This window comes from Symphodus melops (genome assembly GCF_947650265.1).
Source record: "Symphodus melops genome assembly, chromosome: 14".
Taxonomy (NCBI): domain Eukaryota; kingdom Metazoa; phylum Chordata; class Actinopteri; order Labriformes; family Labridae; genus Symphodus; species Symphodus melops.
In genome coordinates, this window is record NC_136704.1 from 5,468,067 (window position 1) to 5,490,736 (window position 22,670).

The window sequence follows — 22,670 nt, forward strand, 5'->3', positions numbered from 1 at the left end:
ACAGTAGGGCTTCTACTTCATTATTTTCTATATCAATCCATTTCCTATGAATTTCCAGTTTCTTTCTTATCAGTATGATGGCAGATGGAAATGATGAACAATCCTCATCAACTTCACTCCAAAGCACAATGTGATATTTTACAGAAAGCTATAGCTTCTTTTGTTCAACCAAAAGTTTATAACTCACAAGTTGGTAAGCTCGAACCAGCATTTTTGGCGTTTCACATTTCCTTCACTCACAGGTGCAGTTTTAACTGAATGTCACATTTTAAATAAGTCTTAGAGCTTCTATTAAGTTTGATGCCAAAAGTCCACTCTGATCCTGTATTTCATCATGCCTATACACCCCTCTATTTCAGCCCTGCTCAGAACAGGCTGTGTGTGTAGCTTTAAATGTAAATGAGTTGTGTGACCACGCCCCTCTCTGCAAGGGATTGGGTGGTTTGACAAACACACCATGTCTTATTGTTTACAGGGAGAAGGCAGATTCAGGCCCTGTTTACACGGAGACGCTGTGACAGTAAAACGAAACAGTTGAGTATCGGATTGGCCTTTCGTTCACACGGCGTCTGTGTTTCACGGGGGTGAAAACGCAAGCTTTTGAATTCGACCTCCAGAGTGGAGCGAAACGAATACGGGGGGCGTATCACAGCCATGTGAACGAAACGGAGCATCTGGCTGCGATGACCTCATCACACCTCCCCCCATACATTTGGACATGCGCAGTAGTCGAGAACAAACATAAACAACAATGGCGGCGGATTCGCTTGTGCTATGTGCTTCAGCAGCTATTCGCGTTGTATAACCTTGATATGATACATCGTGTATGTCGCCGCCGAAAGAACATCGAACACTTGCGGCAAATTGTTCAACCTTTAACCAAGCACAGGGCGATCATGCGCAGCATTTAGGTAAGACTTGGGAGAACTAGCCGCTAAAGAGGATGTTGTGGAGGAAGTGGTTGTATTGGTGAGTGTCGCGTGCGTCGCGTTGTAAAGTTCCACTGCCCACTACTGGCCGGGCGTGAGAACTACATCGTTTTCACTCAGGCAAGACTGCCGTGTAGACGGTCTGTACTTCGAATCCGGAGTGCGGTCGTTTCGATGCATTTCTGTCACAGCGTCTCCGTGTAAACGGGGCCTCAGAGGACAGAACAAACACTGTGTGGAGTGTCATCCACCTGGGGGAGGGGTTATTGCCCTTTGTGATGTCATGAAGGGAAAAATCTCCAAACGGCCTGTTTGAGCACACGTTATCTGAAAAGTGGAGCAGGCAGAAGACGGAGGGGATTGACAGGTTGTGTCCAGAAGTCAAAAAAATAATGTACATTTTTTTTGAAGGTTTCTTATGTAGCACATGTAATCTCCAGAGGAAGAACTTTTGCATTTCTTATGTTACTAAAGTAAAGGATGTTGTTTGTTTCATCACACTTATGAATTCTAAGGGACGTGATACACAACACAAGCCTCAATAGGGGCTGCTGCTCGCTCTAAAATGTTACTCTAAATTTGAATAACATTAGGGATGAAGTCTAAGAACCCACGAAGCTAAAAGCAAAGTTTGGCAACATGCAAAGTCTAACATCCGTTACTCTTCCGGCAGCTATGTTGGCTTAATGCTTGCTTAAATTCTTCCCACTTTGTGTTACTTCAAAGGCTCTGTGCGGCTTGCTCACAGCGCTGATACTTTGAAACCCGCCAAGCTTTTTGACAAGACAACAATAACAGGTGAGAGCAGCAAACAACAGAAAGGAAACTGGGATCCTGAGTCTAAACGAAAGAGAGAGGTGCAAACATGTCTGCGACACGACGAGGCATTTGGAAGGGCTCCAAGTGTTTGGCAGCATTTTCTGATGACAAGGTTGCCTTATCAGAGCTAACCATACACTGAATTTTTAAGACTCTCTTTTTGGGAAACTGGGACGAGAGCCATTTTCTATAAAACAACCAGTATCCCCGTTAAATGACTATGGCATTGACTTTCTTCTAAATTCTTGAGAAAAAAATATGTCCCTCTCCTTGCAAAGACAGTGTTGAACTGCTTATTTCTGGAGTTGCATGTTTCTGTTGTTTGTCTGTAACAGCTAATATGATGCTGTGGCAGCTTATTGTTGCTAAATCCCTCTACCTGGAGCAGAGACAGCTGCTCTATTTGGCTCCATAGACCTGCTCCTGATGTGCCGCCATAACTTCATAGAGCTGATGTGACTAAAAATGGTGGATCGGAATTCTTTTTACTGACTGCATTGAGTCTAAATGGACCATATCATCCCACAGTAGAGCCTGTTTTTTTCTGGTGAGTCTCAGTTCAGCAGCATTGTAAGCAACACAGCCACTTCATTCTGACTCAGATTTGTAAAAAGTAAGCTTTTTTTCAGGTCTGTCCTCAAGAGGAGAACAAAGTACTTTTTCAATTTTTGTTTTTTAAAAGGAGATCGCCATGGGGAATTGGTGGCCTCGTGGCTAGTTTCACGTCCCATGTACAGAGGCTGTGGCCCTCAAAGCAGGCGGCCCGGGTTCAAATCTGACCTGTTGCTTCTTTCCCGCATGTCATTCTCCAGTCTCTGATTTCTGACACTTACCACTGTCCTGTCTCTACAGTAAAGGTGAACAAAAGCCCAAAAATAAACCTTAAGACAAAAACTTACATGCCAACATTTGCTTAACCATTGCACATAACTGTACTCACTTTGCTTCAGGGGGAAAAGCAACACATGAGCAATCAAAACGATAAATGCACCTAGTATCACACAAAACACATCCTCAACTGTATCTGCAAATCACATTATTTTTTCTTTCTATTTTCGAAAATGTCTGCACCCTCAGGATCGGTCACCGTCAGTAAATAATGCAAAATAACAGATCAACAGAATAACTCAACATAAACTATTTCTCAGATTTTACTTTGTCCCTGCGAAAAAAGAACTACTGATTGCTGCAGTTACATCGAAATGACTTTGGTCAAATGTTACTGTCTGACGAGTGTTTGCATATTTTGAGTATCAAACGCCAAACATCCTCAACAGTAAACTGAGAGTAAATTAAAAACGGGGACAGGTTTAATTCTAAAGACAAACTACTACAGAGGTAAAGATGTAAAGCATTGCAAAGGCATGCCCTGGTAAACGAGAGCACAAAGGCAGATACAAAAATACTGAGCACAAACCCAGAGTGCTCCATGCTCTATAGATAGAAAAATATGTTATTACACTTAGAGTGCACTAGAAGCAGGCTGACAGAGAAACTGAAACATTTATTCTTCAGTAATTTCAGCAGTTGTTTCTATTTTTACCTTTTCAGATAATAATCTTTCACCAAACACCATAATCTAACCCGAGCTACAATTTCCTCAATAATTGCTGTCATGAAATTGCTGTCACATAAATTGCAGATACAATCAGTTCACTGAGTCAGTTGACCTGAAGGCAGAAATAATCTCACTAGTTGGCGGTACCTCACTGGATCATACCACAATCTACAAACACAGCATGTGTGTACGCACTGTTTAAAATGGATGAAGTTGTGAACGGTTTGACCATACTGCTGCAATAATAGATGGATATTTATTCAATAAATAAATACTTGTTTGAGGTGTGCTTCTGAATAACAGTATTATTATTTTACAACTGGAGGCTAAAGATGTTTTGCAGATGTTTAGACAAAATCACGTTGGCGTCCTGTCATGCTAGCAAAGCCTTGATTATTAGCTCAAACTTAAAGGATGAATCAAGTAATAGAAGAGGTACACAGACTCCAAAACCAAACCTTGTTTGTCTTGTTTCATCGTGTGGTGATGAGATGAAGCTTAAGTAAGAAAAACCATGCGTGTATGGAATCCATGGCCACAGATTGCAAATCAATACACACAGTTTACATCTTGTTGAGCACACTTGTGAAAAATTGTGTGGCCATTTTTCAAAGCTTTTCTGTGGTTTTTGTTACCTGAGTCTTCAGGGACACCATAGAGTACTCAAACTATGAATGTTTTATACGAGTGTTGACCTACTTGTCTGGTATCTCAGTTAGCTATAGGCTGCTAGCATGCTGTTCATTATCATGAACTAGTGCCTTTCCTGTTTCCGTTTATTTCAGCCAATGAGGTTGTTTGTGCCTCCAGAGCAGCTGTTCTCCATACACACTTTGTCATAACAGACGCAACAGTCACACGCATCTCTGTAAATCAGTGATTCAGTAAATCGTTCCTGGAAACACCTGGGTGTTTGAGTCAATAGCAGCCTCCCACACGCTGCCTGAACATCAGACGTTTGGTCCTTTGCTGTAATGTTCCCTGAGGTTGTAGGTCTGATAACACATGGAAACATCACAAACCCCTGGAATCCCCGGGTTGCCTCTTTTACCGGGGTCTCCTGTTGGTCCTGGTTTTCCAGGAATGCCCTGATTTCCTGGATGGCCGACTCCATCGAAACCGCAAGGACCCTGAATTCCTGCAGCGATAACGAAAGATGAAAATAAGAAAGAGACACAGCAGGTGATGGCTCTGCCTCATTAACGGAGAGAAAGTGAAAGGTTTCATTAAGTGTGACCGTAGTTCCTGCTCTGTGAACTAAAAATAGCACATGGTGGATCATTAATTACATCTGTTCGTACATTATGGGATGAGTTAATAAGCTATTATAGCTTCCACAGAGATATACAGCACACACTGTCTGTGACATGCCCTCTCTTCTCCTTCACCCCACCTCCACAGGATGTCACAAAGAGTACTGGGTGAAAATTAAACGCTAACAAGGCTCGCTCCCATGTCAATTAAAAAATAGAAGAGCACAAACAACCACGATTCATCTTTGTTGAAAGTGCAATGAAGCACAGATCAGACGTCGAACACCATGGAGAGGTCGCTCAAACTGCTCCAACTCCACCGAGCAGCTAATTGGGTGAGAACGTGACATGCTGATTGGTGGGCTTTTTACATACCTGGCTGTCCAGGCGGTCCTGGGGGTCCATGGTAACCTTCTCCTTTGCTGCCTTTGAGACCCCTTGATCCAATGTCACCTGGGGGAAAAATAAGTCTGCTTTAAAAAATAGCAGAAGAGAGCTTGAAAGAATGAAACAAGCCCGCTATGTCCAGTCATGTGCTGTGTAAAAGTCTGCCTGATAAAACTAACAGAGAGTACTTTTCTCATTCTTTATTCAAACATGAATTTCATATCGTCAAGTTATCACAGCACTTTTTTGGAGGGTACAAGTTAAGTCCTCAGACACTGAAGGGGGCAGCTTTATGACATAATCAATGTTGTACCTCTTGGACTTTTAGACAGGGTTTTAACATGCTTTATATTTTTATTCAAACTCATATTCAAATTCATATACTTACACTATAAAATACAGCCCATAGTGCTTTAAACGTTCACATATTCATTCACTGATGAAAGAAACCTCCATACAGGGTGCCAATCTGATCAATCAAATCGTACTGATTCAACGCGTTGAGGGAATAGCTTTCGCTTCATCTTGCAGATAGCATGGGCCTAAAGGACCAAACTGCGAAGCTTCAGATTGGTGTATAACCAAGCGGCATATCAACTTGAGTAACAAATCTGCCTGACCCTCAGCGATTACATTTCCTGCCTACTGTTAGAGTTTGTTCAAAGTATAACAGAGGCACACAGTTTAGGCAGCAACAGACACGAACCACTTCTTATCTGATCTTTGGATACAGCCAAGACATAAAATCCTGCTTTGTTACGCACACATTCACACTCTTAAATCTTGTTTTGAAACCACTTGTCTGTCCAAATAACGTTTTTTTGTTTGATCGCCCAAAAAAAGAATGATGGTGATGACACTTAAAGAGCGGCTCCAAGTGAAATAAATTCATAAGGCATAAGTCTGTACGATTATTTCAGAATCATGACAGTGTTATTTCAACAATCTTTAATCCATTTGATTGCCACCAACCACCTACAAACGTTTTTTGTACTGTACAGGTGAAAGCCTTGGCTAAAAGTCGTTCATTGCCAACCGACCGCTGGCTTCACCAAAGTTACAGAGAAACTGGCATCTGTTCCCAGAGGCAAATCATTTTCGTCAGGGCGGGTTGACCATGATTGCATCGGGGATACAAAATTGTGTCTGCCGCTGGAGTTTAACATCCCCACAACACTTGCTCTTAAACAGACTTAAACAATATTGCCTGAATAGATCTCCAGTACTCTTTTTCACTCATCTGTATTTCTATTAAGTCTAGCAACTTGCAGAAATAATAAAAGTCCGCCGTCCGCTTCATTGACTCCATGAAATTGTTTTTCATTGTAGTGTCTTCTTGACAAACTTTAAGAAGATCCTCGATCCCATACTTCATACATCCATTTTCTTAAAAAAGAGTCATTTTGTAACTCACCCTCCCTTCCTGGTGAATTGCCATCTCTTTTGACACCTCTAAAGTGTCGCTTGATCCTGAGCCACTGAGTGGAAATGTAACACAGCAGTGGAGTGGTACAGTTTGGCATCTTTCACAGCTGATTAGCCACTCTCTGTCTTGAAGTGGCAATAAATCAAAGACAGCTCAATGAGATGGGTATGCATTTTGTATTTGTTGTATTTTGCTCTGCTGACTTTTCACTAGTTTAATGATGTTGTTTTATGGGGTACAGTGAACATCAACACGTCCAATTTATTCCTCGTTGACACTGTTTTGATTTTAATCCTTGATGAAAGCAGCTGTAAATTTTGTCCTTGCTCTTGTTCATGAAGTTTTGATTTTATTTACTGTCTTGTTTTTGTCGGTGTAAAAAGAGTGATTGAAACATTTTGTCACCGTTTCAGACAGTGAATCAAAGACCACTGGCTTTAAAAACACACAGTGAATACAGATTACATTCACCTGCCTTAAGGTTCCAATTTTGGGACCAATTTACCTTTTAGGCCTGCTGAACCCTGCATGCCAGGGGGTCCTGGGTATCCAGGAGCACCACTCCTGCCAGGGTAGCCTGCAGATCCCATGGAGCCTTTGGGTCCTGGTGCTCCTTGCTGCCCTGGGGGTCCCTTCACACTGTGGCAGTGTTCACACCTCGCTGGTGGAGCCAGGCTCTGGAGCAGAGCTGGAAGCTGATCTGTGGGCCACAAAGAGGAGCTGCTGAGGAATCCATGAAGCGGCGAAACTAACATGTTAAGCTGCTTTTGAGACAGACTGACCACCAAATAGTGTAAGCATTATTACATGGAAAAGACATATTGATTTATCTATTGAGTTATGCCAGCATGATATGAGAAAGTATTCAATGAGTGTCAGTTACAACTCTCAGTCTTTATGTGTATCTGCTTTCTTGAATTTCCCTCGGGATCAATAAAGTATCTATCTATCTATCTATCTATCTATCTATCTATCTATCTATCTATCTATCTATCTATCACAACATTTGACTGCATCTAAACAGTGTGAAAGTATTCACCTTACAGCCATGCCTCCCATCAATGAGTAAGATCTACGTTTGTTTGTATGCTGAGAGAGAAAGCAACATTTAAGTCTGTAAATTAAGCTCCCAATATTCACCATTCACTAGCTGTTTATTGGTAAATAATTCTTTATGAACATGTAGCGTATTGTTCATTAACAAAGTCTTTGCCCACAAATCCCCCCTTCTTACTGCTTATTGGTCGTAAGTTAGAAAGTTGTTGCGCATGAATTATGATATACAATGCTTCTACTTAATTAGTGACCTACTAAATAAAAATTAGTAAGATCACAATTCATGTTTAAAAACGTCCTAATTTACCATGAATGAGCAGCAGTACTGAACGTCATGAAGTCGTATTGACTGGCCTATTAGCTACAGACTACAGTCATGTAGAATCAGGTAAGCACTTAATAACTTGATAATGACTAATAAGCAGATAGTATGATACGAATTAGCATGCTAATAAGCAGCTAGTTAATAGTGAATATTCTGGTCTTAATTTAAAGTGGAAATAATCAATGCTTTCTCCCTCAGCATGCATACAGACTTTTGGGAAATGTTTTTGGTGAATGCTCAGATCATTACAGCGATGACATTGTGAAATCTTTTCAACATTAGAACCACTCAAAGTTCTTTCATCCATTCAAGATTTCAAGATTCTCTGGCTTCTTCCTCTCAGGTGTAAAGATAATGGAGTCTGAGACCAATCAGGAGCCAGCTTTTTACAGAAACATCTGTTTTTTTTACATTCAGGCTGGAAGGGAGTGACCCCACAAAAAATAGGAGGTTCCCATCAAAGCTACACCCATAAACTGTCAGACCATATTTATAGCTTTACTGAAAACCACCATCTCTGTAATTGTTCTTGTGTACTGGTTCTGTACAAGCAATTAGAGCTTTATGTAATCAGAAGCAAATTTCATTTTTGCAATTTCTTCAGGCTAAAGAATTGATGTGACTTTGTACTAACTTTTTCTCTGCTCAATTATAGAAAGGGAAATCATCCAAATACGAATTATCCACTGCAGCTCATTAAACTGTACCTGAAGCAATCCACAAACCAATTAGATTACCTGATTAATGTAAATCTTTCCAGTCCCAGTCGCTGATGCTGAAAAGAGTTCTAATCAGCCATGGAGCAACTGATGAAGTAAGATAGTATCCCCTCATGCCATTCATTTTTATTCATACACATTTATAAAACTGCATAAGTAACATATCATAACACACATATTTTAACATAACCATTCTAACCGAGTCTTCCCTTTTTTATTTCATCCAATGACTCTTAAGTTGCGTCCCTTATTTGCATTTCATCAAAGATGGATGGAGAGACTCGAGGAAACGAAACCAAGGAGAGAGGGAACAAGGAATTGTGTTTCAGCAGACTAGAGACATCCTTTCCTTTGAAGCATTGCGTGATAGCGACTTATGTTCGGCATGATGACATCAGCTGATCATTGCTCGGCTGTCAGTCATCTGTGACAGCTGTTTGTGTCTGCACATATGTATTCATTCTAAGAACAAACACAGTAGCAGTGTTCATTGATATGATTTGTAGTAACAGATAATCATGTGACCTCAATATTTTATGAACACAGATTCTTTAATTATTATTCTCCGTCCAAAAAGAAATTGATGAACTTTATTGACAGGATGATGAATGTCAAAAATGTTCCTCACAAACATCCTCAACTTAGATAGATAGATAGATAGATAGATAGATAGATAGATAGATAGATAGATAGATAGATAGATAGATAGATAGATAGATAGATAGATAGATAGATAGATAGATAGATAGATACTTTATTGATCCCGAGGGAAATTCAAGGCATCCAGTAGCAGTATACAGATAGGCAGGACACAAGACATTAGTTACAATACACACCCGCTGTCCCCCCTCTGTATACAATAATCCCCCAACCAAGATTTAGCAACCCCTATGTGACTAAGAGTAAACATAATTACAAGTTAAACTTTTTCTTAAGCCCAGCTCATCACAGACCGACTCTTTAGAAACTGACGAGTGTTTATTCCCTGTTGAAGTGTGCACTGAATCGATTCAATGGGCTTTTTTTCTGTTAGAAAACTCTACTGATGTTCATGGAAGTCAGATCCGCTGCAGCATCCAATCAATGAGTGATATCCGATAAAGAGGCGTGTCTATCGGTAAAAGGACTTTCTTGAAGGCTGCTCTTGTGTGTCCTTTCTCATCAGATCTCCCTCTCCTCCAAGCAGCTTTACTGGCTTTGGGACTCTCCTTAACATGGCGCGTCTGAAACTACTTTGAGCGAGGAGTGAGGGGACAGAATTTTGAGACACGAGATGCACCTCTTGCGTTTCTCCAGTGTTCCTGCCCTCTCTCGTTTTTCTTCTGGTCTCTGAGCGCGCTCGTCCTAGCCTGCTCTGCCTGCTGCGTGCTTTAGCCTCTGTTCTCCAATCAAATCATCAAATCATTCCCTGGTTCTTCAGTCATTCAGTCTCTCTGTGGGACTACATGAAGACCAGCTTGTAACTCTTGTGCTTATGTGTTGTCATCCCACTTAGCTGTTTCTCTTTTCTGTTTGATGTATGTGGAGATTCAGACTGTGGCTTTTGCACTTTGATTCTAAAAGAAAAAAAGGTACTTACTACGCATGACATCTGAGCAGAGTTTAAGAAGATGTTCATCTGAGGGAGGCTTGCCCTGCAACACACAATTACACTTTGACTCAGCAGGATCAACTCAGGGACTGGGAAAACCCAACTCGTGGTCGAGCATGCCCATGGATTAACCAGATCTTCTCAACGCTCCAGTCCATGTTTTGTCATAGAGCACACACACAACCATAACTCCCAATCCCAGACAGCAAAGTTGCAGACTGTTTCTTTAAGTGCATGTGTTTTTCTTTTCTCCTACAGATCCACTCAGTAGTGATGGTCAGGAGGAGAATAACTCACAGGTTTTCCGGGGTATCCTGGTTGACCTGGTAGTCCCGGTAACCCGTCCTGGCCAGGAAATCCTCTTTGACCAACAGCACCCATATGGCCCATCTCTCCTTTCTTTCCTTCAGCCCCCCTGAGGCCAACATCCCCTGTCACTCCTTTCTGAAAGAGCCAGAGAGAGGGTAGAAAATCTCAGATTGCAATTTTTTTTAAACTGAGGTGATCTAAAGTGATTTTATATTTTTAAAAAAAACGTTAAAAAAAAACTACTTTCTGCTCAATCTTGCTTCAAAAACGTTGTCTTAACACTGCTTTGTATAAAAGTAACCTGCGATGACTAACTGTCAAGGTTTGGGGGACGCTCTGCTAAAGAAGTGTGAGGAATGCGCCAGTCTTTACGCTTGCACTGATTCAAGCTCCAATCATTAGCTGTCAGGCTAACTAGCTCACTATAAAGTGTTGCTAATGTCTGTAACGTACAAAGTAAAAGGTCATATCTTTAGCCTTGGTGACTACATCAGAGTGTGGACCTGCAGGTAACATTAAAAAAACCTTTAAAGGTTAAAGAAAATCCACATGTAAGCAAAGTTTTGACTCTGTAAACTGACTCATTTTGTACAAAGGCACAGCTAATTTCAGTTGCACTATAGACTTAGTCATCATATTACAACTGTAAGAAAAGATTTAGTATAAAATATTTGGTTTGTTTCAATCTATAAGGCAATAAAGAATATTTTCTGCAAATTCATCAAGCTGTCCAGGACATTCTTGAAAAAGACATTTTTAATCTCAATGAGTTTCTCTTCCTGGTTAAATAAAGGTTATAAAAGCTATGTTATCTAAGATCAACTAGCTGCTAGCTGTAGCAGATACAATCATCAAGAAACAAGTGTCACTTTTTGATCTCCAGAAACAAGAAGCTGACTTGTCTGAAACAAAAGTCTCAATTGCTTCAAAATAAAATAATAAAACACTCGTGTTTAATGTGAATTTAACCATTTAAACTGTGTCGTGCAGGAACAGGGAGATTGACAGGTGAAGCATTGATGGAGCACGGATTGATAAAAGTCATGTGCACCAATGAAATCTGTGCATACCGTAAAGCTACAAGTTGCTGCATTGATTGTTGAAATAATTTGCAGATCAAACATAATTTGAAGGCTGTGCAGCAGGTCGCCAAAATCAAATTTAATGATATGCATGCGATATGAACACTGTGAGATATTCTGTCGGGTGTAAATGTAAAATGTTACAGCCTTCCCCCTCTTTGTTGTCCACGAGTGCGATTTGAAAATAATGAAAGGCCTTTCTGGTATTTATTGACAAATGTCCCAAAAAAGGCAAGGTAACTATATAGACTGAATTAAATAAAAGCCTGGGCTGTTACTTAAAGTTTTTCTGTATTGTTTTACTTTGTTACAAACAGATTGTCAGCGATTAAAAAGCATGTTGAAAAAGGTGTGTTGCTATAACAGTGCTCAGTAAACATGCTCAGCTAAGAGAGGCTGTGTGATTTGTGATTCTGTCGACAGTACAGTAAGTGTTTGATATTTCAGATGTGTTCGTCTTCTGAGAGACGGCTTTTGTGATGTATATTTTTGCCCATGGGGCCAGATTCCCCCCCAGCCTGGAGGTATTGGCTCTGTAAGTCGTCTATGGCATCCGTGCAGGCTTGACAGGGCTTCTCAGTGCGCTGCAGAATAAGACAGAATGGATTATATCTAATACTGCAAAGTCTAATTCGACAAACCTCTCCTTTCCATCCCCTGGGTCCCACTTCGCCCTGATGGAAGAAAGAAAAGACAGCAGGGAAGGATGGGGCGAAAAGGGAAGAGGGAGAAATAAAGAAAGACAGTTAGAAAGTTCTGCTTACATATCAAAGACAGAGTTGGTATGTCAGACGAGCTATCCTTGCAGCTGCACATTGCTGATGCAGGATGGCTCTCTTTTTCTGTCAAAACCGCTAGCTTACAAAACATTTTAGATTGGTTATTGTAATGCTTTCTCGAAAGCCATTTTTGTGCTTCTTCTTCAAGTAACTTGATGAAAAATGCATCTTCGGCTCCGCTCACCCTTAAAAAGACACCATCCAGTGGAAACACATATTCTCTCAGAGTTTGTCTTTTTCAAATAAAGTACGATAAGGACTTGTCTGCGGCTCAGGGTCTGTTCTGTTTGCTCGACAGTGTTTCCTCTTTTTCCTTCTCAACCACAGTTGCCTTTCCTAAAATGCAGCTTTTGTTTTAGAAACAAATATTTTCCTAAAGACTCGGGAAGCTTGGTTTTTAGAAATCACCTGTATCAATGCAGTTTACTATAATATAGATAATAAAGGCACCACCCATATCCAATAGGAGACTCATTAGAAACTCCTAGGGGAGTTTAGGTATAAGATCAGCTTTATTTAAATCTCTACCTATGTGTAGACATAACAACATAGAGACAATTGATGCCAGCTATATTTGTATCCTCATGTCCTATGACCTTGTCAGTGGCTGCAGGCTTTTTGGAGCCAGGTTTTATAACACTGCTGAAAGATCATTGCAGGCTTGGGGCCTTTGTAGATCTTTATTGGCTGAGTTCTCTGTCACACTATTGAACATCAAAAGAGAAACATAACAACAGCCTGTTGGTTTTCACTTCCTTTTTTCTACATTTCAACAAACGTGTCAATCTTGCAACACATCAAACAACACGAACGCATTTCCATTTTAATCAATACGCTCATCAGAACTGACCACACAACACCCTGTGTTGCGTCACTGCAACAAGTCTATTTTCTTCCATCGTATTGATTGTGCATTGCGCTTAGAGAGCAGTCTGAAAGTGTGTGCAGCCCTGTGGCTGAACACGTCAGGAGCCGACTGTGACAGAGGGCATCAGCTGCTGCCAACTTCACTCCTACACTATGTGGACTGTATAGAAAATGCATTAGACTGATCCTGGTAAAAGGGTCACTGTATCTGTAATGGATGTGCTCAACAACTATACATGCCGTGAACCTGTGCCTCCTTCAATGGCTCGCTCTCCTTCCAGTATTTCATCAACGATGGATTGTATCCTTCATGATACAATGTTGTCACACCATAGAAAGAAGCTTTTGTGTTTGCTTCGTCTTTACTCAGGAAGCTATTTGTTGACCCTGAAATCACACTGTGAAAATGTACATTACATGAACACCTGCCTTTTATTGCCAACTTCAAAGATTGAGAATCTAGGCTGTAAAACTAATTTAATCTCACAACGATACAAACAGGATTTTTCTCATTTGCAATACTGTAGCTATACAACAGAAGACTGAACATGCACCATTTAATATCCTTAATATATTATGTAGTACAGGGAGTTTCCTTAAACTATCAAAAAAAATACAGGCAATGTCTTTATCTCACTTAAAAACAGACTCTTTTTTTTTTAGTTTAGACTCACAGAGTTATCACAATCGTGAAGGTTTCAGCTGGAAAAAAACGTCACAGTCACTGGGTTCACTTCTCTGGATGTTGTAGCTTCGAACAAGATGTGAGGTTTAAAGTTGTGTTTCTCTTCTGCATGTGTACTTCAGATGTCTAAGATGTGTTGACTTGCTTATTGTTTCACAATAAAAGTCTGTCATCGACATTTAATCCTGGAACTTTTATTGTGAAGACCTTCTTGGCTTTAGAACATATTTACATATTTCTGTTAGGAGTGAAAGTATTGACAGCTACTCTTTTGACCTCTTATGTGGCCTTATGAATGACTCTCATGAAGTCAGAGTGGACACATTTTAGCACTGTGGTTCTAACCACTTAAAGTCAATGGGGATTTTGAATGGGTTTGTGTTTAGACGCCTGAAATAAGGTCTGTGGTTCACACAAGCTGAAGAGATGTTGATGTTTTGTTAGACGAGATAAACTACGTTAGCTAAGACCCCACTTGTGAATTTAAAAATGTTTAAGCGAACTTTAAACGGCGGTTGCTAACGAGTAGCTAACTGAAACTACAGTGGTTGTCACAGACATTACACGTCATCACACCGGGAACTCTCTCCCTAATAATCCTTACAGCCTCTAGTCATGTTTTTCAGTGCTCTCGTAAATATTAGGTTAATAAACAACTTATTAAGCTAACGTTTCACTGGGTTGTCAAATCCGATGATTAGATCGATGAAGCATAACGGTCGTGACGTCATTATAAAGCGACCACGGTGTAGTTCGCTACAACATAACGTTAGCTTTTTACTTCTCTGGGCTGCATTAACTCTTTAAACTTCATATAAATGATGTTCATCTGTAAAGATGATCCTGCTGAACAAAACAGCAACGCATCAGAAACGTGTGTTTGACACAGAGCCTATTTTCTGCAATGATCCAAAATCCAATGCAAAAATCCCATAGGCGAATTTTCGTAGGAACCACCGGTGCCATTTTTTCAGGTTGGCCTACAAAAATACATCATTACTACACTAGTCTATAGCGCCCATTTTTGGAATACAAATGTAGTAGTAATTGGAAACCAAAACACTTCGCCTGCTGAGGATCCAGGCCTCCGTTGGCAAATTCAACATATGCAGACTCTTTAGATAGGGATTACAATAGAGTAAACTTAATCTGCTGATGAGGACTTAATCCTTCAGCAGAAGAACTTGAATATGTGCATTCAGGTAAAGCTACAACAGAAACAAAACAAATATATTGCTTTGGTCTGCGTTGTTTTAACATTGCTATCGAAGCTCTATTGTTTTTGACAGGTGATTGCATTATAACATGCACTGGAGTGATGTAAAGGCCAAATCACCTGTGGGCCTGAAACAAAATGAGGAGGGAAGACAGAAAAATAGAACAGGAATGTGAATGAACAGCAGCGCAGAGATGCATTTATTTCAGCCAGCACGCCAATAAGGAAGTCTGTCTCAAGACAAAAATATGTCATATTCGTTTGAGCAGTAACACACTTGTGATTCACTGCTGGTGCATTTAGCCTTGAGAGCGTGTGACATGGAGGCTGGGCTGCTCTCGACACTGTGGAATTACAGAGTGTGAACATTAAGCAGCATACTGAAAAATACAATCGTTTTATCTGTCTCAAGAGTCACAGGCGAGACTACACAAATCTTCAGATGATGAAATGTAGCTACCGCCCGGCACTCCCAAACGCACGCACGCATGCACACACACACACACACACACACACACACACACACACACACACACACACACCCCTGACTGGATTTATGGTCCAAACCTCATCCATTCATCTGGGGATGTAAAGATCAATGCCTCAGAAAATCGATACATACAGATCAATCCCTAAATGCTACTCATTTGGTATTGTTCCTATTAAAAAGGATCAATTGCGAAGCTTAGCATGAGAGCTGGGAATTGCAGATCACAGAGCAATTCATATCACTATGTTTGTTCATTACAAATTATTGATGAGGATGGTAATCTCAACACGGATAAACATGTTGAATCAATTATGCAAATGTTCCTCTCTCACCTTCTGCAGCCTCATTTCACCTTGTTGTCGAGATGCAATCATTTCACACGCATAGTCTGCTGGCAACTTTTAAACACACCCCATCCACAGAGTTAGAAATAAAAATTCAACTAATGTTTTATCGTGACCTTGCAGATGATTCAAGCTGCAAAAACTTCAAGAATTAAAAGTAAGATTAAGTCAAATGAAGTGAGGTGCAGGTTCTGATTTCGTAAGACTAAACCTTCCATCAGCTCCTGCATATATTCATCTCATTCGGTTCAAATAACTAAACAAAATACAAGTGCAAGGGCCTGTGTCCACGGGCCGTGCTTTTTGTTTTAGGAGTTTTAGATAGCTCTGTGTGCTTCATATTTTGGTCATGGAAATATCACCAAGAAAACAATGTAAAGGACTCTTGATCTGACATTAGCAGCTACTCTGGACCTGGAGACATCTATCCTTGAGAAGGTGAGTCAGAATATAGCGTCTCCTCAGCCCGCCATATTTGTGAAGGAGAGTGGACATTAGCGAGCTCGCCGCTGTTCTGAGAGTTTAATTTTTTTCAACTGAGGATGCTAAAAACACTGGTTTTGTATAAGCTGTCTGTGGACACAGGCCCTAACTTGTTTGCTTCTTTGAAGTTAGGATAGTTGAAGTTAGCAACCTTTGGTGAAAAATAGAATAGAGGGAATTAACCAATGAGATAAGGATATGGTCTTTCCACAGTCGAACTGTGATTACTCAGGACTTTTACAAGAGAAGTCAGCGGCCCTTTGGCCTTAGACCAATCAAATTATAGCATGGTATCAGTTGACTGAAATGACATTTCAGGAGGCAGCCCTCGGACAGTCGTTTGACACATTAGTGAGTGCAGTTATGGAGGCAGAAGATTTTGAGTTTTTACTTCAAAAAAAAAAAAAATCTACTTTTTAGATTCTGACAGAGCCATAACGACAAACAGAAAAAAAAACAGGATGATTTGCTGAATCACTGTCTATTCTCTGTGACATTTATGTTGAAGGCGAGGCTTTACAGGGGCGTGAATATCCCGCCTTGAACTGATGATGTGAAAAGTGGTTAATGAAAAGCCCCTGACCAACGTTTAGTTTCTGCTGTGAATTCTCGCTGTTTTAAATGATAGTAGGATCTTAAACTCAGACGCGCTTTCCTTCTGTCACTTTGTAAGATGACAGAGTCATAATGGTCAAAATTCTTAAAGTTAACATCAGTATGAGACTAAAAACGGATCCTTGATTTAAAGTCTAAAGCCTGTAATTCCGCCTTCTCTGCATGAGTGTCATCAGTGGATCTTCCTCTTTCCCGTTTGCAAGAATCTGTCTCACGACGATCCAACTCTTCAGGGCAGAATGGCCTGAAGTAAGCTCCTCATCTGAACGTTAACTTTTCATACTGCATTTGGTTTTTCTTCAATGATGTCAGATTCTCTCATCTTAAAGGTTTCCTTTCTCACATCCATTTTGTCCTGCTTTTGCTTTTTTGTTTCAATGTTCTGCTTGAATTTCCCTCGGGATCAATAAAGTATCTATCTATCTATCTATCTATCTATCTGTTTGGTTGTTGTTTTTTTTGTGCAGGATAAATTGAATCTTGTAAAGCAGCCTGTAAAGTCATTTTAATGTTATATTTGTGGAGTTTATCACCACTGTATGTATTAGTGGAGTGCGTCGAGGGCTTTATGATACAACTACAAACAGACTTTTCAAAAATGCAATGTAAAGCTCCAATACACGATGCAGCGTTTTGAAAATAAAAACCAGCCGACTTATTCCTCCATCCATCCACGTGCTCTTGTGGGGACATTCTGTCCCCTCTCAGCCATACATTCACACAAACACTCTTATTTCAATGTCCCCGCTAAAGCCACAAAAACAGAAGCTTCGCTGCCACCGAGTGGAAGAAAAATGACTCTGCACTCACAGGTACACCAGGCGTCCCCTGTTCTCCGTCTCTGCCAGGCTCGCCCTGCAAACAGATATGTCATGATTAACGGAGGGTTTGTGTGAGTTTGTTTACATACATGCCTGTGTGGCTTCATTTGGTGTGTGTGTGTGTGTGTGTGTGTGTGTGTGTGTGAATGGGTGAGATTGAACGTGTTCGACAACACTTGTGTCAATTTAGCTGTGTGTGTTGGTCCATGTCTTCACCCTGGCTGTGTGTGTGAGAGTAAAGAAAAGGTCATGATTACCACTAGCAGCCAATAAGAGAAACCCGCAGAGAGAGGGGATAGGAATTGGCGAGTGGTGACCTTTAACAAACCTGATTTTTTATCTTGTGTGTGTCTTTTCCAACTGCATCCTGCAGCAGTGCGCACACACACACTGCTCTTTCTCTCTCTGCTCCTCTGGGCCGTCACACTGTCTTCCATTAGTGCGTGTGAAGGCAAGCAACTGAATCAGAGCATTCATCACATGCTTTGATTGTTCCATTTCTGACTGATGCTGTGTTCACAATCGTACAAGAAAAAAAAACCAGTGTGACATCTTGTTGCTAACGTGCTGAGGGGTTGATGTGCTACTGAGCAGCGGTGGAAAACACTGCACAACATTTCAAGCATGTGACTTGGTTCTCTGTGAATGAAACCATTACATGAGTAGGGACTGGTTTCTCACATTTCCCTCAGACGTGAAGATATCAAAGACTACTTGAACATTCCTCTTGTCCTTCTTACCACTAAGGTATCAGTGGTAAGAAGGACAGAGCAATAGGACTTCATTGTGAATCCCTGTTAATAATTCATGATCATCAGGGTCAGAGGAGTGGTATGCAGCTCAGCTTACAGGGATGTTTGGTTAGCTCAGTGTTTCAGTCTGTAGGGACTTTGGTTGGGTCATCGGTTCAAATCCCGGTGTCTGGTAGCTGGAGAGGTGCTGCACCTGAGCAAGATTTCTAACCGCTCCACCGGCTCAGGAGCGCTCGTTGTGGGCAGCCCCCGCACTCTGACTCTATGTTGCCCCCCATCGGACTCTATGTTGCCCCCCATCTCCTCCTCCTGTTAAACCAAAGCATCGTCCAGCCCATCCTGCTCTACTGTTCCTCCTGCTTCTTTAACCGACTCACAGTCAACAATAGAAATGAAATGCAGTGCAATATAGTAGAATAAACAACAATAAAATACATTTTAGCAGAGGTTATAATAAAGTTATGGTTATGGCTAATTTATGTGTGCAATAGTTATGAAATCAATGTGCAGTAGTAATGAATGGAGAATATTCTAATAGATGAGGGTATTGAATTTACCCTCGCAGGATTAATAAAGTATATCTTCTTCATCTTATCTGGAGGTTGTGATGTCATTCATTAGCTCTGCATTTCTTCACTACACTGTTGTTCATACAACAGTATCAGCATCAAGCATAATCGAATCCTTTTGTTAAAGGTTTATTTTTAAGCTTTGTATGCCTTTATTGTAGACACAGGACAGTAGATAGAATCTGATATTAGAGAGAGAAGGAGAGAGAGAGAGAGAGAGAGAGAAGAGGGAGAGAGAGAGAGAGAGAGAGAGAGAGAGGAGAGAGAGAGAGAGAAAGTGAGAGAAAGAGAGAGAGAGAGATAAGAGAGTGAGAGAGAAGAGGGAGAGTGAGAGAGGGTAGAGAGAGAGAGAGGGGAATGTCATGCGTTTAAGGAGCCACATGATTCAAACCAGGGCTGCCCGCTCGGAGGACTATAGCCAGCAGTGCCTTCATATTACCATATGCATTTACTGAAAACAGTTAAAAATGCAACAATACTGTTAAACTTACAAGTATAAAAACACACTATGCTACTCTGTATATTCTTGTATTTTTATCAGATGAAATTAAGAAATGTAAACATTAAAATCATAAAAATGCATCAAAAAGCTTCTCCCTCTGATTCATGTTTATGTCATACCTGGCACCTCTACAAAGAGATTAGCTGTAAGCTCACTATTTACATTTAATTCTTGACTCTTTCATTTCCTTGTGCCTTTCATGGCGCTCCTCTTTAGTCTTAGCAGAAAGCAACGGCATGTAAACACCTTTAAAGAAGTGCTTCAGAGCGACGCAAAGTACCCTGCTGAGTGTCGTTTTGTTCGCATCTCACAACAACACGGAGGAGGCACATTCGTGTGCAGAAGAAGCTCATGGGAAATGAGGTACACCGTCCTGCTGACAGTTCTTTGCTATGAAAGCAATGAGCCAGCGAAAGACAAGGGGAAGAGAAGACTTCTAACAAACACGTTGGCTTTTCAAAAGATTAATGATGAAAGAAAAGCCTTTAACACCTGTTTTTTTTTTACCTTGAGGATACACAGGAAGTATTCCCTTAGAAAACATTTCTAAAGCATACATCTGTTTTGACGAAAATGAACACTAACTCACATTTTGTGAAATATGTGAATGTGTGTGACAACACGAGCCACAGAAGAGAGCACACCTCAACGTGCCACCTCAACGTGAAATGCTTCCTCACACCATAATCAACCCGCCTTCTTTAAACAACTGATTCATTTTTTAATTTTTCCAGACTACATAATAAAAGATTAAACCTCGTCTTTTAAGATACAGTAAACCACAGACTGTAATCTGATCTACTGTGATACTGTGTCATATAGATGTCTTTTCTTCACACACTGATTGGAAAAAAACAAACCAGAAGCAGATGATGATAAATAAGTGAATTAAATTCATGTTTAAATTGCCAAGTTGTCAAACATGGCAGCTCTTCAAGTAGCCCTGCACAGTTCATTATTATTATTATTATTATTCTAGGTAACCTCGTTCAATCAGAGGATGTGATTTAAATTCTCATTTTAGAATACAATATACACAACTTTAAGTCCGTCTCTGCTAACCCAAACACAAAAGTCTTATGTGGAGGCTTTCCTGTAGCTTAGAGAAGAAGAAGATACTCTTTATTAATCCCACCAGGGGAAATCACTTTGACACTGTTATTGCACATGGGCTGAAATATGTACGCACAAAGACGATCCTTTGGACACGCATTAACGGAGAAGTGTCACATGTCCCTCTGCAGTGCTCAGGAAGTTAACTGGTACCTCTCAGCTATCAGACTAGTTTCCAGACTTCCAGTCCGCAACAGGACTTGAACTGGTGACCTTCCAATTCCCAACCCCGGTCATTACGGACTGAAACACTGAAACCACTTTAGGGCACCTGCTGTGTATTGCGAAGGCTGCAGACCTCGCAGTCACCGCTTAATTAACAAGTGGCGAGTTAGAACTTGCTGGATTGACTGGATTCTGTTTATTCTCAATGGAGAAAGATTTTTTTGGATGCAGGATTTGTGTGACTTAATTATCAACAAATACATGATGGAGTTTATTTTAATGAAAAAAGAGCGCATGACTCTGCAGTCGAAGATGAAGCGTACCTGGTGCCCTTTAGATCCCGGCTCTCCTCTCTCCCCCTGAAGAAAGAACAACGAATATCAGAGCATGTTTAACTCACAGTTAAGTACAGCTACTTTTTTTTTGACACTGACAGCGTCCTGTCTAAGTAACAATATGCTGTTTGATGAATTCGAACTTGAAGCATTAATGTCGCCGAAGACAGTTTCCTGTTCATAAAAACTAAATGCAGTGCGTTGACGAGACTGATCTGGCTTGCACTGTATTTACTGCTTTTGAAGTGTGAAGGACAACCTTCAGCCCCATTAAAATGTATCATGTCATCTTAGTAAGGTATGAATAATACATTAACAAGTGTATGTATTATGTGAAGCTGTCAACACTTCTACAACACAGCATGTAAATGTGCCAACACATGACAACCAGAAGCATAAATCATTCATGAAGTCTCACCTCTGTTGCCATTGTAGACTTCATTATGTCCATATAAAGCCATGCAGCTCTTTCTATGTATTGTCTGTGTGTATGCAGTGACTCTCACCTTGTGGCCTTTAAACCCAGGCAGCCCAGTGGCACCCGACATGCCTGGGAAACCTGGCTCTCCTATCGAGCCCTGGAAAGTTGAAAGATTATTGATCCTGAGAAATCCATGGATGACATTTAAGAAGGTTCAAATGAAGTTTAGCCCTGCCATCAGGGGGATTAAAGGGTAGAGTGACCAAGTCCCAAGAGCCTGGGGAGGGGGGGCAATGCAAAGGTCTGTGGTTGACCCATGAATGGGATCAAGTGCTACAAATTAGCTGCTGACCCAAAAGTGGAAAAGTATGAACAAGTTAAATCCACTGAGTTTATCATTTCGACGTGTGACCTTGTCTTCTAAAACCTGACAACCTGTTGTTACTTTCAAAACAACAGTGAACATTTTCATTACTGAAAACACACATGCTAATTTTTTAAGCTGAAAAAAGCAACAACAAACAAAAAAGGCGGAGTAGAGAGAGTAGAAGAAGAAAAAAGATGACTGTCATGAAGGAACGAGTTCAGGCAAATAGAAAAAAGTTCAAAAGCAGCAGGAATAAGAGTCTGACATAGAAAGCCAGATTATCCTTCAAGTGATTTAAAAACGGTTGCATTTCCTCCTGTAAGGCTAAGGTGGTTCTGTAAAAACATGTTGGTTTTATTTCATGTATTTTAGTGATCCTGTTGTTTGAAAGAGTTCCAAAGACCTGCTGCAGCTGTTGTCACTCCTTTCTTGCAGAAGGTCATGTACGATATTGTATTCTAGCTAAGGCTTTTAGAACTTGTGTTTGAGTCAGGTGAAGTGGAACAGGTGCATAGACTTCCATTTCAGGGGGACAGGAAGGGGGCGATAGATCACTTCAACAGACACTTATTTGATCCAGGGGACCATTTAATCATTTCCATTTGGATCTGATGGTCGCTGACGTCTCATTTTCAAGCACTTTGTCAAATATTAACCAACGTTGTGTATTCTTTTAAGTACATGGTGGCCAG

The 22,670-nt window shown here is 40.7% G+C and overlaps 1 protein-coding gene across 1 annotated transcript in view; it reads right to left on the bottom strand.

Annotated features, from left to right (window-relative positions):
• Positions 1–270: 270 nt before the first annotated feature.
• The window catches only part of LOC306835084 (uncharacterized protein), a 35,225-nt gene continuing 12,825 nt past the window's right edge, over positions 271–22,670 (bottom strand). The window contains exons 6-14 of the mRNA XM_079361491.1: positions 21,697–21,768; positions 21,179–21,214; positions 17,744–17,788; positions 12,096–12,128; positions 10,361–10,507; positions 10,052–10,106; positions 6,878–7,072; positions 4,935–5,012; positions 271–4,444 (exon numbers count right to left, since the gene is read on the bottom strand). Of these exons, the coding sequence (XP_079217617.1) occupies positions 4,257–4,444; positions 4,935–5,012; positions 6,878–7,072; positions 10,052–10,106; positions 10,361–10,507; positions 12,096–12,128; positions 17,744–17,788; positions 21,179–21,214; positions 21,697–21,768 (849 nt within the window). The 3' untranslated portion in view covers positions 271–4,256. The remainder of the gene's footprint in view (positions 4,445–4,934; positions 5,013–6,877; positions 7,073–10,051; positions 10,107–10,360; positions 10,508–12,095; positions 12,129–17,743; positions 17,789–21,178; positions 21,215–21,696; positions 21,769–22,670) is intronic.